Source organism: Coregonus clupeaformis, chromosome 12 (genome assembly GCF_020615455.1).
Source record: "Coregonus clupeaformis isolate EN_2021a chromosome 12, ASM2061545v1, whole genome shotgun sequence".
In the NCBI taxonomy this organism is placed as follows: domain Eukaryota; kingdom Metazoa; phylum Chordata; class Actinopteri; order Salmoniformes; family Salmonidae; genus Coregonus; species Coregonus clupeaformis.
Genome location: NC_059203.1, coordinates 24,135,368 through 24,150,176, shown reverse-complemented (window position 1 = coordinate 24,150,176; position 14,809 = coordinate 24,135,368). Strand labels below are relative to the sequence as shown.

At 43.1% G+C, this 14,809-nt stretch overlaps 1 protein-coding gene across 2 annotated transcripts in view; it reads left to right on the top strand.

Annotated features, from left to right (window-relative positions):
- The window catches only part of LOC121578068 (inter-alpha-trypsin inhibitor heavy chain H3), a 46,732-nt gene extending 36,887 nt beyond the window's left edge, over nt 1-9,845 (top strand). For both annotated transcript variants that reach the window (XM_041892158.1, XM_041892157.1), the window contains 8 exons: nt 42-268; nt 6,080-6,193; nt 6,286-6,339; nt 7,370-7,477; nt 7,629-7,803; nt 8,561-8,709; nt 9,241-9,322; nt 9,572-9,845. In XM_041892158.1, coding sequence (XP_041748092.1) covers nt 42-268; nt 6,080-6,193; nt 6,286-6,339; nt 7,370-7,477; nt 7,629-7,803; nt 8,561-8,709; nt 9,241-9,322; nt 9,572-9,686 — 1,024 coding nt within the window. In that variant the 3' untranslated portion in view covers nt 9,687-9,845. The remainder of the gene's footprint in view (nt 1-41; nt 269-6,079; nt 6,194-6,285; nt 6,340-7,369; nt 7,478-7,628; nt 7,804-8,560; nt 8,710-9,240; nt 9,323-9,571) is intronic.
- Nucleotides 9,846-14,809: the final 4,964 nt, after the last annotated feature.

Below are 14,809 nucleotides of genomic sequence, written 5' to 3'. Positions count from 1 at the left end.
TGTTTTTAAATCATACATGTGTTTGTGTGTGTGTGTTTAAGGGTGCAGTCAAGCGGGAAGGCAAAGGAGAAGGTGAAGAAAGAGGCCCTGGATCTTTGTCTGAAGTATGGCTTCGTGACTACTCTCACCTCCATGGTGGTCACCAAGCCCCAGGGAGAGGACTCACAGGTGGCCCACAAGCCCAAGGAGGGGGAGAAGCCCTCAGGATCCAGGCAAGGCTTCTCTGGGTCAAGCTTCCAGTTCATGAGTGGCCAACCTGGATTCCCCGGTGAGCATAACTACCATCATCAACACACTCACACGCACGCACACAAGCACACCCACACTCATGCACACACCATAGGTATACACACACACACGTATGTGCGCACGCATACAAACACATACTGTCTACAACAGTGAATGACAATTACTGTATGGTGTGAGTCAATGGAGTAAATAAAAGAGCAAAGACTGTCAATCTATAAACTTAATATTAAAACCTGTATATTGACTTTAAATACACTACATGACCAAAAGTGTGTGGACACCTTCTCGTCGAACATCTCATTCCAAAATCATGGGCATTAATATGGAGTTGGTCCCCCTTTTGCTTCTATAACAGCCTCCACTCTTCTGGGAAGGCTTTCCACTAGATGTTGGAACATTGCTGCGGGGACTTGCTTCCATTCAGCCACAAGAGCATTAGTGAGGTCGAGCAGTGATGTTGGGCGATTTGGCCTGGCTCGCAGTTTGCGTTCCAATTCATCCCAAAGGTGTTCGATGGGGTTGAGGTCAGGGCTCTGTGCAGGCCAGTCAAGTTATTCCACACCGATCTCGACAAACCATTTCTGTATGGATCTCGCTTTGTGCACGGGAGAATTGTCATGCTGAAACAGGAAAGGGCCTTCCTTAAACTGTTGCCACAAAGTTGGAAGCACAGAATCGTCTAGAATGTCTTGTATGCTGTAGCATTAAGATATACCTTCACTGGAACTAAGGCGCCTAGCCTGAACCATGGAAAACAGCCCCAGACCATTATTCCTCCTCCATCAAACTTTACAGTTGGCATTATGCATTTGGGCAGGTAGCGTTCTCCTGGCATCCGCCAAACCCAGATTCTTCTGTCGAACTGCCAGATGGTGAAGCGTGATTCATCACTCCAGAGAACGCATTTCCACTGTTCCAGATTCCAATGGCGGCGGTTGGTTCAACCGACGCTTGGCATTGCGCATGGTGGACTTAGGCTTGTGTGCGGCTGCTCTGCCATGGAAACCCATTTCATGAAGCTCCCGAAGAACAGTTCTTGTGCTGATGTTGCTTCCAGGGGCAGTTTGGAACTCAGTAGTGAGTGTTGCAACCGAGGACAGACGATTTTTACACACTACACGCTGCAGCACTCGGCGGTCCCGTTCTGTGAGCTTGTGTAGCCTACCACTTTGCGGCTGAGCTGTTGCTCCTAGACGTTTCCACTTCCCAATAACAGCACATACAGTTGACCGAGGCAACTCTAGCAGGGCAGAAATTTGACAAAGTGACTTGTTGGAAAGGTGGCATCCTATGAACGTACCTGAGCTCTTCAGTCAGGCCATTCTACTGACAATGTTTGTCTATGGAGATCGCATGGCTGTGTGCTCGATTTTCTTCACCTGTCAGCAATGGGTGTGGCTAAAATAGCCAAATCCACTAATTTGAAGGGGTGTCCACATACTTTTGTATATATATTGTATGTTTTCTGTTTACCAGGGCACCCTGCACAGCCATTGCCAGATTATGGTGGTAAAACTATAAAGAAGGTTGACGACATCCGATCCTCATTTATTAAGTCAAATGACAACGCTGGTCCTGCTCACACTGCCCTAGCCTATGCTTTGACTTCTTTCTCCCCTCTCTCTCCAGATGATATCTTGCGACTTATGACGGCCGGCCGCCCAACAACCTGCCTGCTTGACCCTATCCCCTCCTCTCTTCTCCAGACCATTTCCGGAGACCTTTTCCATTACTTCACCTCGCTCATCAACTCATCCTTGAACGCTGGCTATGTCCCTTCCATTTTCAAGAGGGCGAGAGTTGCACCCCTCCTCAAAAAACCTACTCTCGATCCCTCCGATGTCAACAACTACAGACCAGTATCCCTTCTTTCTTTTCTCTCCAAAACTCTTGAGCGTGCCGTCTCTAGCCAACTCTCCTGCTATCTCTCTCAGAATTACCTTCTTGATCCTAACCAGTCAGGTTTCAAGACTGGTCATTCAACTGAGACTGCTCTTCTCTGTGTCACGGAGGCTCGACCGAGTACGACCCTACCTTACACAGAAAGCGGCACAGGTCCTAATCCAGGCACTTGTCATCTCCCGTCTGGATTACTGCAACTCGCTGTTGGCTGGGCTCCCTGCTTGTGCCATTAAACCCCTGCAACTTATCCAGAATGCTGCAGCCCATCTGGTGTTCAACCTTCCCAAGTTCTCTCACGTCACCCCACTCCTCCGCACACTCCACTGGCTTCCAGTTGAAGCTCGCATCTACTACAAAACCATGGTGCTTGCCTACGGAGCTGTGAGGGGAACGGCACCTCCTTACCTTCAGGCTCTGATCAGACCCTACACCCAAACGAGGGCACTACGTTCATCCACCTCTGGCCTGCTAGCCCCCCTACCTCTACGGAAGCACAGTTCCCGCTCAGTCCAGTCAAAGCTATTCGCTGCTCTGGCACCCCAATGGTGGAACAAGCTCCCCCACGATGCCAGGACAGCGGAGTCACTGACCACCTTCAGAGACACTTGTAACCCTACCTCTTTAAGGAATACCTGGAATAGTATTAGTAATCCTTCTACCCCCACTTTACTACCACTGTCTTTTGTCTAAACTAAAACCTGACTTATTTCACCTGCTAGCACTGACTTGTTTAAAGAAATGTACTTATTGTGATCGAGATGTAGTTGTCCCTGATTGCACTGACTTTGCTCACAGCTGCTTGTTTGAAGAAGTCTACATACTGGCTCTGTCGCAGCCGGCCGCGACCGGGAGACCCATGGGCGGCGCACAATTGGCCCAGCGTCGTCCAGGGTAGGGGAGGGAATGGCCGGCAGGGATGTAGCTCAGTTGATAGAGCATGGCGTTTGCAACGCCAGGGTTGTGGGTTCGATTCCCACGGGGGGCCAGTATAAAAATAAATAAAAATGTATTCACTAACTGTAAGTCGCTCTGGATAAGAGCGTCTGCTAAATGACTAAAACGTAAATGTAAATGTACTGTGATCAAGATGTCGTTGTCCCACTGGCTATCCTAAGTTGAATGCACCAATTTGTAAGTCGCTCTGGATAACAGCGTCTGCTAAATGACTTAAATGTAAATGTAAAACAAATACCCTACCCCTAATTTTAATCTTCAATCTTCGCTGGGATATTCACTTTAGGATTTCCGGAAAACCAGGGAATTTTGGGAAATTTTTCAACCCTTACTTCTATTAGTCCATACTGTACTGTACATACATGGCAAAAAAATTGATCAAAAGGAAATATGTTTTGAAGTGTCTGAAATGCATCTGAGAGCTATAGTAAAGCCCAGGAAAACATCAGGGATGGAAAAAAATCTATAATTGTGTATGATATTATACAGTGCTATGAAAAAGTATTTGCCCCCTTTCTAATTTTCTCTACTTGTGCATATTTGTGATGCTGAATGTTATCAGATATTCAACCAAAACCTAATATTAGATAAAGGGAACATAAGTGAACAAATAACACAACAATTACATATTTATTTCATTTATTTCATAAACAAAGTTATGCAACACCCAATTCCCCTGTGTGAAAAAGTAATTGCCCCCTTACACTCAATAACTGGTTGTGCCACCTTTAGCTGCAATGACTCCAACCAAATGCTTCCTGTAGTTGTTGATCAGTCTCTCACGTCGCTGTGGAGGAATTTTGGCACACTCTTCCATGCAGAACTGCTTTAACTCAGTGACGTGTGGGTTTTCAAGCATGAACTGCTCGTTTCAAGTCCTGCCACAACATCTCAATTGGGATTAGGTCTGGACTTTGACTAGGCCATTCCAAAACTTCCAATTTGTTGCGTTTTAGCAATTTTCATGTAGACTTGATTGTGTGTTTTGGATCATTGTCTTGCTGCATGACCCAGCTGCGCTTCAGCTTCAGCTCACAGACGGATGGTCTGACATTCTCCTGTAGAATTCTCTGATACAGAGCAGAATTCATGGTTCCTTCTATTAAGTCAAGTCGTCCAGGTCCTGAGGCAGCAAAGCATCCCCAAACCATCACACCACCACCACCATGCTTGCCCTTTGGTATGATGTTCTTACTGTGGAATGCAGTGTTTGGTTTTCGCCAAGCATAATGGGACCCATCTCGTCCAAAAAGTTGACTCAAGTTTGCCAAAAAGCACCTGGATGATCATCAAGACTCTTGGAAGAACATTCTATGGACAGATGATTCAAAAGTATACATTTTTGGACTACATGGTTCCAGTAATGCCTGGCGAAAAACAAACTCTGCATTCCAAGGTGTCGCATGCAAGATCCCGGAAGTCTATAATTCAAACACACAGATATTGACAGTGATGTAAACGGCGTTGACATTCATCTTGAAGCTGGAATCCATAGTGGTGAAACTGCCATGTCCGTTTGCGATATTACAACAACAAAGATGTTACTTCAAACAACAAACACTCCACAATCATCATTGCACACATGATAGAACAGCAGAGTATGTACTATGATTATTATTATTTTTACCATGAAGGCCCAGCGCAGTCAAAAATGTGAATTTCCTGTGTTTTATATACACTGAGTCTACAAAACATTAAGAATCAATCAATCAATCATCAATCAATTTTATTTTATATAGCCCTTCTTACATCAGCTAATATCTCGAAGTGCTGTACAGAAACCCAGCCTAAAACCCCAAACAGCTAGTAATGCAGGTGTAGAAGCACGGTGGCTAGGAAAAACTCCCTAGAAAGGCGAAAACCTAGGAAGAAACCTAGAGAGGAACCAGGCTATGAGGGGTGGCCAGTCCTCTTCTGGCTGTGCCGGGTGAAGATTATAACAGAACCATGCCAAGATGTTCAAAAATGTTCATAAGTGACAAGCATGGTCAAATAATAATCAGGAATAAATCTCAGTTGGCTTTTCATAGCCGATCATTAAGAGTTGAAAACAGCAGGTCTGGGACAGGTAGGGGTTCCATAATAAGGCATTAGAATGCCTTCCTAATATTGAGTTGCCCTCAGAACCGCCTCAATTCGCCGGGGCATGAACTGTATAAGGTGTCGAAGGCGTTCCACAGGGATGCTAGCCCATGTTGACTCCAATGCTTCCTACAGTTGTGTCAAGTTGGCTGGATGTCCTTTGGGTGGTGAACCATCCTTGATACACACAGGAAACTGTTGAACTTGAAAAACCCAGCAGTATTTCTAGTTGCGCCTGGCACCTACTACCATACCCCGTTCAAAGGCACTTAAATATTTTGTCTTGCCTATTGACCCTCTGAATGGCACACATCCTTAGAAATCTTTCTTTAAACTGTCTCCTCCCCTTCATCTACACTGATTGAAGTGGATTTAACATGTGACATCAATAAGGGATCATAGCTTTCACCTGGATTCCCCTGGTCAGTCTATGTCATGGAATGTTTTGTACACTCAGTGTATACAAACACTGAAACCAGTATAAATAAATAGCATCATGATCAGTGTGATCAGGTTTATATTAGTACAGGTATATGCAATGATTAAAATCAAATCAAAAAGCGTGATTTTACAAAAAGAAATGGTCACAACACATTTTACAAACAAAAACAAAGGAGAGAAAGAATAAAGGGAAAACATTCAAATCAAAAGGAATGCCAACAACAGTAGAGATATGTTATATTAATGCATTGCCCAAACACTATTAAGCCAATTAACTTTCCTTCTGTCTTTCCCTAGCTGGTTCTTCCCCCGTCAAAATGAAGTCTAACCGCTGTGAGAGTGTAGTGCAATAAAAAACTAAAAAACATTCTGCAATGATTGAATTCAGACCAATTCTACACAATTCTGTGATGAGTTTTACAACTACTGCTGCCTCTTACCTGCTTTACAGGACACGCTCAGACAATGGGAGGAGGAAGAAGTGTGGGAGGTGGAGTAGGAGCAGGAGCAGGAGGAGGTGGAGCAAGGAGAGGAGGAGCAGGAGTAGGAGGAGGAGGAGGAGGAGGCAAGTGACTACTGTATCTTTCCCCTACATCATAGCTCCACTTGTTGAACATCAGTTTAGGTGTGCTCAATGTGTGATGTCTTTTGTCATAGGCATGCTGCATGCTGCTGAGGATGAGCAGATGTCATATTCTGCCTATAAACTGGGTAATTCTTCCACATTTTATAAAATCATTGTTTGATATTTTTTGTACTGTCTGACTGTGTGTAGAGCCCTGCCTGTTTAAATGCCCTCACTGACTAACTGGTTGACTATACAGTATGTGTGTGTGTGTGTGTGTGTGCCTGGCTGGCCATCTGGCTATGGCTGTGTGTGTTGGATTCTTTATGTAAATGTTCTGACTGTGTATAGGATTCTTTGTAAATGTTCTCTCATGTTACACTTCCAACTGAAAGTGAAATCTACCAACTCACTCAATTTAAACTACAACCTACAGCTACAACTAGTACTGCAATATACATTTACATTTTGAGTCATTGAGCAGACGCTCTTATCCAGAGCAACTTACAGTTAGTGAGTGCATACATTTTCATACTGGCCCCCCGTGGGAATCGAACCCACAACCCTGGCATTGCAAGCGCCATGCTCTACCAACTGAGCTACACGGGGCCACCATACATAACCTTCCAGTTAGTGGAACTGAAACTACATTGGACAGAATGGCTGTTTAAAAAATAAACAACGTTACCATGACTTATTGAAATCCATTTTAAAACCATGGCTTCTCTCTACTTGTACCACTCTCATGAACAGTATAACAAAAACCTCATCCTATTTAGAAATGACAAAATGGCCGACATTTCAATAATCTCTTAGGGAAGAAAAGGATTCAGAAAAGAAAGGACGCACAGTAGAACTTGACAGTCTTGATCAGTCTTCCATGAAGCGGATGTGCTTAGTGGCCTCCTTGGTCCGGGCTATGATGAAGGATATGAAGGAATATTTATGTCGCTCTCAACATTTATTTTTTGTGTGATTAAGATGTTCTCAACGATTATTGCTGTTTTTTCATAAACTAATTATCCTTATCTCTCTCTCCCCTCTGCATCATATCTCTGTCCTTCTCCCTCTCTCTCTCTTTCTCTCTCTCTCTATTCCTCTCTCTCTCTTTCTCTCTCTCTCTGTCCCTCTCTCTCTCTCTCTCTCTCACTCTCTCTCTCTCTCTCTCTCTCTCAGTGAGTCCTCCCCTGAGGTTCCTGTTGCCAGCTGAGGGTCAGGCCCTGCCACTGTGCTATGACATCCCTGTGGCTCTCTCGCTCAGACTCCTAAAGGACCCCAACAATGGTGACTTGACCTCAATTCAAATGTTCTTCAATGCCTTCCTTCCTTCCTTCATTCATTCATAAATTAATTAATTCCTTGACCTGTCCACATCTTCAACTCACTCCTCAAACATCTTTGAATGAATGAATGAATGGTGTCCATCTTTTCCCAGAGTTGTCCATAAACGGTCAGCTTGGACAATCAGCTAGCACAGGCTACCAGAAGGTTGTGATCCACTACAAAAGTGATCAACATATTGGGTTAGACACCACTCTCATCACCTTCAAGGATGGACAGAATGCAACATATTTCTCCTGGAGCCTTAACATCAACCACGAAACAGACAGGTGCTGAATCACAGACTTTCTGCTAAAAGTTTTAGCTTTTTGTGCAGTGCAAGATGTTTTAATTATAGCCTGGTTAAACCAAGTGAAGTGAGACAATAGTGAGTGTAGTGTTCAGTCTGGTTTAGGCCTCAGGTATTTAATGTTGGGAACATAAGTATTGTATGGAGAAGTAAAGACTGGTAGCTTAGTGGTTAAGAGCGTTGTGCCAGTAACCGAAAGGTCGCTGGTTCTAATCCCCGAGCCGACTAGGTGAAAAATCTGTCGATGTGCCCTTGAGCAAGGCACTTAACCCTAATTGCTCCTGTAAGTCGCTCTGGATAAGAGCGTCTGCTAAATGACAGAAATGTAAATGTAAAGACCTCTACATTTGGAACACCTTCCTATTATTGAGTTTTATGGTACCCCCCCACCTAAATATTTTGTCTTGCCCATTCACCCTCTGAATGGCACACATACACAATCCATGTCTCAATTGTCTCAAGGCTTAAAAATCCTTATTTAACCTGTCTCCTCCCCTTCATCTACACTGATTGAAGTGGACTTAACAAGTGACATCAATAATGGATCATAGCTTTCACCTAGATTAATCTGGTCAGTCTATGTCATGAAAAGAGCAGTTGTTCCTAATGTTTTGTACATTCAGTGTATATTACTTAAGTTGCCAATCTACATTTATACATCTGGTCAAAATAGACATGTCCTCTTTTATAGCCAATTTAATTGATACATCTGATCCTTGTTATGTCACTTCCTGCAGTGTGTCTCTGATCCTACGGGACAAGGAGATGGACATCACCATAGGGTCAACACGGATCATCATCATGCTCTATGAGAGGAATGGAATCAAGTTTCTGTGGCCCGTCCTGATGCAGCGCCCAACGGGAGACAACATTATTGGGATCGTGGGTGAGTGAAACATTATCAGTTAGGACTACATTCCACTTCATATCCCTATGTTGTAGTCATAACATCTACATTTTGTTATGAGACACTTTTGAAAACAATTTTTGTTTTGATTGACAAACTCAAAATGTCACTTACAAAAAGGGAACTAACAAAGAAAATCCCTCGGACCATCAAAACAAAACAGAAGGGGTTCTAGAAGACATCCATGGGAGTCTCCACTTAAAGTTGACAAGTACTGTAACTAGGAAATGTGCCCTAAAGAATTCCCACCATGGATGCTCACTAAATTGATGAAAATACGGTAGTTAATGACACAGTATAATATATGATAATATATGCTATTTAGCAGACACTTTTATCCAAAGCGACTTAGTCATGCATGCATACATTTTACGTATGGGTGGTCCCTGTAATCAAACCCTCAATTCTGGCATTGCAAGCACAATCTACAAACTGAGCTACAAATTGAGGACCACCTCCTCATACTGTCCATTTGATTCATAGTGACAGTATTTGTACTGTGTGTTACAGCCCGTCCACCTGTTGCCTATGAGGAGGTCCAGGGAACAACAATGAAACTGAAGATTCAGGACAAAGAAGTAGAAGTCTCCAGGTAAGTTCAACTGTCTATTAGAAACAAACTGCATGTATAGTGATCTGACTGTTCATAGGTTGTGTGTTTTAATACTGTGTATCTATAGCAATAATGTGTATTTAGTGTATTTAATGAGTTTATATTTAGGTGATTATGTTTGATTGTATGGTTCTGTGAGAATATTTAGGGAAACTGGAGTATTCTGTATACGCTATTATATTAAGAACCGTGTTGTGGATTGTGTGTGTGTGTGTGTGTGTGTTGCAGGAGCTCTGCTGTGGATCTCAGTGTTCGCTCTGCCCCCACCGTGGTATGCTGGTTGCTGCCTCTTCAGTCTGCCCTACAGGGGGAGCTAGCTGACTTCACCGTCACACAACTCTAGCTGAACACTATACATACAGTAATTCTGTTCTAGAATTAGGAAGAGCAACAATAAAGACTGAGGTTTCTTTATAGAGTTCTATGAGTTCACATAATAACACAGCTAAAATCTCCTGTTACATATTCATTGTTGAATAAATGTATCCTTTTTTGAACAGTTTGACAACTTTTGTGTTGCATTCAATAAATACTGTCTTTGTGACTAAACTCAAGCTAAGGATCAATATACTGTAGAACAAAACATAATTGGCACCATGAACACACATGCACACTCTCTCTCACACACACACACGCACCCATGCACACACACATTGGCACACACACACACACACACACACACACACACACATACTGTATGCGCACACACACACACACACACACAAACACACTCTCTCTTACAAACCCACCCACACACGAACCCACCCACACACACATGCACACCCACTCACTCACACACACACACACACACACACACACACACACACACACACACACACACACACATACACTCACACACACACTCACACACACACACAAACATACAGTTGAAGTCAGAAGTTTACATACACTAAGGTTGCCGTAATTAAAACTAATTTTCAACCACTCCACAAATTTCTTGTTAACAAACTATAGTTTTGGCAAGTCGGTTAGGACATCTACTTTGTGCATGACACAAGTAATTTTTCCAACAATTGTTTACAGACAGATTATTTCACTTATAATTCACTATATCACAATTCCAGTGGGTCAGAAGTTTACATACACTAAGTTGACTGTGCCTTTAAACAGCTTGGAAAATTCCAGAAAGTGATGTCATGGCTTTAGAAGCTTCTGATAGGCTAATATACATAATTTGAGTCAATTGGAGGTGTACCTGTGGATGTATTTCAAGGCCTACCTTCAAACTCAGTGCCTCTATGCTTGACATCATGGGAAAATCAAAAGGAATCACCCAATCAAACAAAATTGTAGACCTCCACAAGTCTGGTTGATCCTTGGGAGCAATTTACAAATGCCTGAAGGTACCACGTTCATCTGTACAAACAATAGTACGCAAGTATAAACACCATAGGACCACGCAGCCGTCATAACGCTCAGGAAGGAGACGCGTTCCGTCTCCTAGAGATGAACGTACTTTGGTGCGAAAAGTGCAAATCAATCCCAGAACAACAGCAAAGGACCTTGTGAAGATGCTGGAGGAAACAGGTACAAAAGTACAGTGAGGGAAAAAAGTATTTGATCCCCTGCTGATTTTGTACGTTTGCCCACTGACAAAGACATGATCAGTCTATAATTTTAATGGTAGGTTTATTTGAACAGTAAGAGACAGAATAACAACAAAACAATCCAGAAAAACGCATGTCAAAAATGTTATAAATTGATTTGCATTTTAATGAGGGAAATAAGTAATTGACCCCTCTGCAAAACATGACTTAGTACTTGGTGGCAAAACCCTTGTTGGCAATCACAGAGGTCAGACGTTTCTTGTAGTTGGCCACCAGGTTTGCACACATCTCAGGAGGGATTTTGTCCCACTCCTCTTTGCAGATCTTCTCCAAGTCATTAAGGTTTCGAGGCTGACGTTTGGCAACTCGAACCTTCAGCTCCCTCCACAGATTTTCTATGGGATTAAGGTCTGGAGACTGGCTAGGCCACTCCAGGACCTTAATGTGCTTCTTCTTGAGCCACTCCTTTGTTGCCTTGGCCGTGTGTTTTGGGTCATTGTCATGCTGGAATACCCATCCACGACCCATTTTCAATGCCCTGGCTGAGGGAAGGAGGTTCTCACCCAAGATTTGATGGTACATGGCCCCGTCCATCGTCCCTTTGATGCGGTGAAGTTATCCTGTCCCCTTAGCAGAAAAACACCCCCAAAGCATAATGTTTCCACCTCCATGTTTGACGGTGGGGATGGTGTTCTTGGGGTCATAGGCAGCATTCCTCCTCCTCCAAACACGGTGAGTTGAGTTGATGCCAAAGAGCTCCATTTTGGTCTCATCTGACCACAACACTTTCACCCAGTTCTCCTCTGAATCATTCAGATGTTCATTGGCAAACTTCAGACGGGCCTGTATATGTTCTTTCTTGAGCAGGGGGACCTTGCAGGCGCTGCAGGATTTCAGTCCTTCACGGCGTAGTGTGTTACCAATTGTTTTCTTGGTAACTATGGTCCCAGCTGCCTTGAGATCATTGACAAGATCCTCCCATGTAGTTCTGGGCTGATTCCTCACCGTTCTCATGATCATTGCAACTCCACGAGGTGAGATCTTGCATGGAGCCCCAGGCCGAGGGAGATTGACAGGTCTTTTGTGTTTCTTCCATTTGCGAATAATCGCACCAACTGTTGTCACCTTCTCACCAAGCTGCTTGGTGATGGTCTTGTAGCCCATTCCAGCCTTGTGTAGGTCTACAATCTTGTCCCTGACATCCTTGGAGAGCACTTTGGTCTTGGCCATGGTGGAGAGTTTGTAATCTGATTGATTGATTGCTTCTGTGGACAGGTGTCTTTTATACAGGTAACAAGCTGAGATTAGGAGCACTCCCTTTAAGAGTGTGCTCTTAATCTCAGCTCGTTACCTGTATAAAAGACACCTGGGAGCCAGAAATCTTTCTGATTGAGAGGGGGTCAAATACTTATTTCCCTCATTAAAATGCAAATCAATTTATAACATTTTTGACATGCGTTTTTCTGGATTTTTTTGTTGTTATTCTGTCTCTCACTGTTCAAATAAACCCACCATTAAAATTATAGACTGATCATTTCTTTGTCAGTGGGCAAACGTACAAAATCAGCAGGGGATCAAATACTTTTTTCCCTCACAATATCTATATCCACAGTAAAACGAGTCCTATATCGACATAACCTGAAAAACCGCTCAGTAAGGAAGAAGCCGCTGCTCCAAAACCGCCATACAAAAGCCAGACTATGGTTTGCAACTGCACATGGGGACAAAGATCATACTTTTTGGAGATATGTCCTCTGGTCTGATGAAACAAAAATAGAACTGTTTGGCCATAATGACCATCGTTATGTTTGGAGGAAAAAGGGAGTGCTTGCAAGCCGAAGAACACCATCCCAACCGTGAAGCACGGGGGTGGCAGAATCATGCTGTGAGGGTGCTTTGCTGCAGGAGGGACTGGTGCACTTCACAAAATAGATGGTATCATGAAGAAGGACATTTATGTGGATATATTGAAGCAACATCTCAAGACATCAGTCAGGAAGTTAAAGCTTGATCGCAAATGGGTCTTCCAAATGGACAATGACCCACAAGCATACTTCCAAAGTTGTGGCAAAATGGCTTAAGGACAACAAAGTCAAGGTATTGGAGTGGCCATCACAAAGCCTTGACCTCAAACCTATAGAAAATTAGTGGGCAGAACTGAAAAAGCATGTGCGAGCAAGGAGGCCTACAAACCTGACTCAGTTACACCAGCTCTGTCAGGAGGAATGGGCCATAATTCACCCAATTTATTGTGGGAAGCTTGTGGAAGGCTACCCGAAACGTTTGACCCAAGTTAAACAATTTAATGGAAATGCTACCAAATACTAATTGAGTGTATGTAAACTTCTGACCCACTGGGAATGTGATGAAATAAATAAAAGTTAAATAAATCATTCTCTCTACTATTATTCTGACATTTCACATTCTTAAAATAAAGTGGTGATCCTAACTGACCTAAGACAGGGTATTTTTACTAGGATTAAATGTCAGGAATTGTGAAAAACTGAGTTTAAATGTATTTGGCTAAGGTGTATGTAAACTTCCAACTTCAACTGTACACACACAGGCCTCTTGTGTGCCTGTATTTGCTTTCAGTTTTCACTCTCTTACTTCCGTCTACACTGTGAGGTCGAAGGCTGTTTGCACTGGGTGGGTCTGGGAGGTTGTTGTTACCAAGTGGGTCACCATGTTCATAACATGGACATAAAACATTCTCTATTTACAACTAACCATAATTTTATCATCTATGTATTATATGATCTTAAAAGTTATGCGTGTATCAGCCCCACCAGGGAAAAGCTATTAAGCATTCCAGGAATGCATTTCTGTAATAGTTCTCATGAAGTAAGGTGACTAATTCATTTTACAGGACACGCTGCTGAAGGAAACAAACTGAACAGGGAAAATGTGCCCTGAACCACTACATACAGTATCACTGATATTGTCACTAAATCTACAATCTAATTGTAGGCTCTTCTGTGGGTCTTGACATGACAATGCTTACAGTATACAAACAGACAGACATACGCTTGACAGGCTTTACATTGGATTTATACTTCACCGATAACACACACACACACACACACACACAGCCAAGGATATAGACTTTGATCCGTCTGGGTACATTGGTAAAAGTTTTACCACGATATACAAGCAGGGTTCCTCCTGGATATTACTGCTGCGTTGCCTTGTCTATTACCATTGGTTTAATGTCACTGCTTTTTTTTTGGGGGGTGGACAGGATAACTTCACCGCATCAAAGGGACGATGGACGGGGCCATGTACCATCAAATCTTGGGTGAGAACCTCCTTCCCTCAGCCAGGGCATTGAAAATGGGTCGTGGATGGGTATTCCAGCATGACAATGACCCAAAACACACGGCCAAGGCAACAAAGGAGTGGCTCAAGAAGAAGCACATTAAGGTCCTGGAGTGGCCTAGCCAGTCTCCAGACCTTAATCCCATAGAAAATCTGTGGAGGGAGCTGAAGGTTCGAGTTGCCAAACGTCAGCCTCGAAACCTTAATGACTTGGAGAAGATCTGCAAAGAGGAGTGGGACAAAATCCCTCCTGAGATGTGTGCAAACCTGGTGGCCAACTACAAGAAACGTCTGACCTCTGTGATTGCCAACAAGGGTTTTGCCACCAAGTACTAAGTCATGTTTTGCAGAGGGGTCAATTACTTATTTCCCTCATTATAATGCAAATCAATTTATAACATTTTTGACATGCGTTTTTCTGGATTGTTTTGTTGTTATTCTGTCTCTCACTGTTCAAATAAACCCACCATTACAATTATAGACTGATCATTTCTTTGTCAGTGGGCAAACGTACAAAATCAGCAGGGGATCAAATACTTTTTCCCCTCACAATATCTATATCCACAGTAAAACGAGTCCT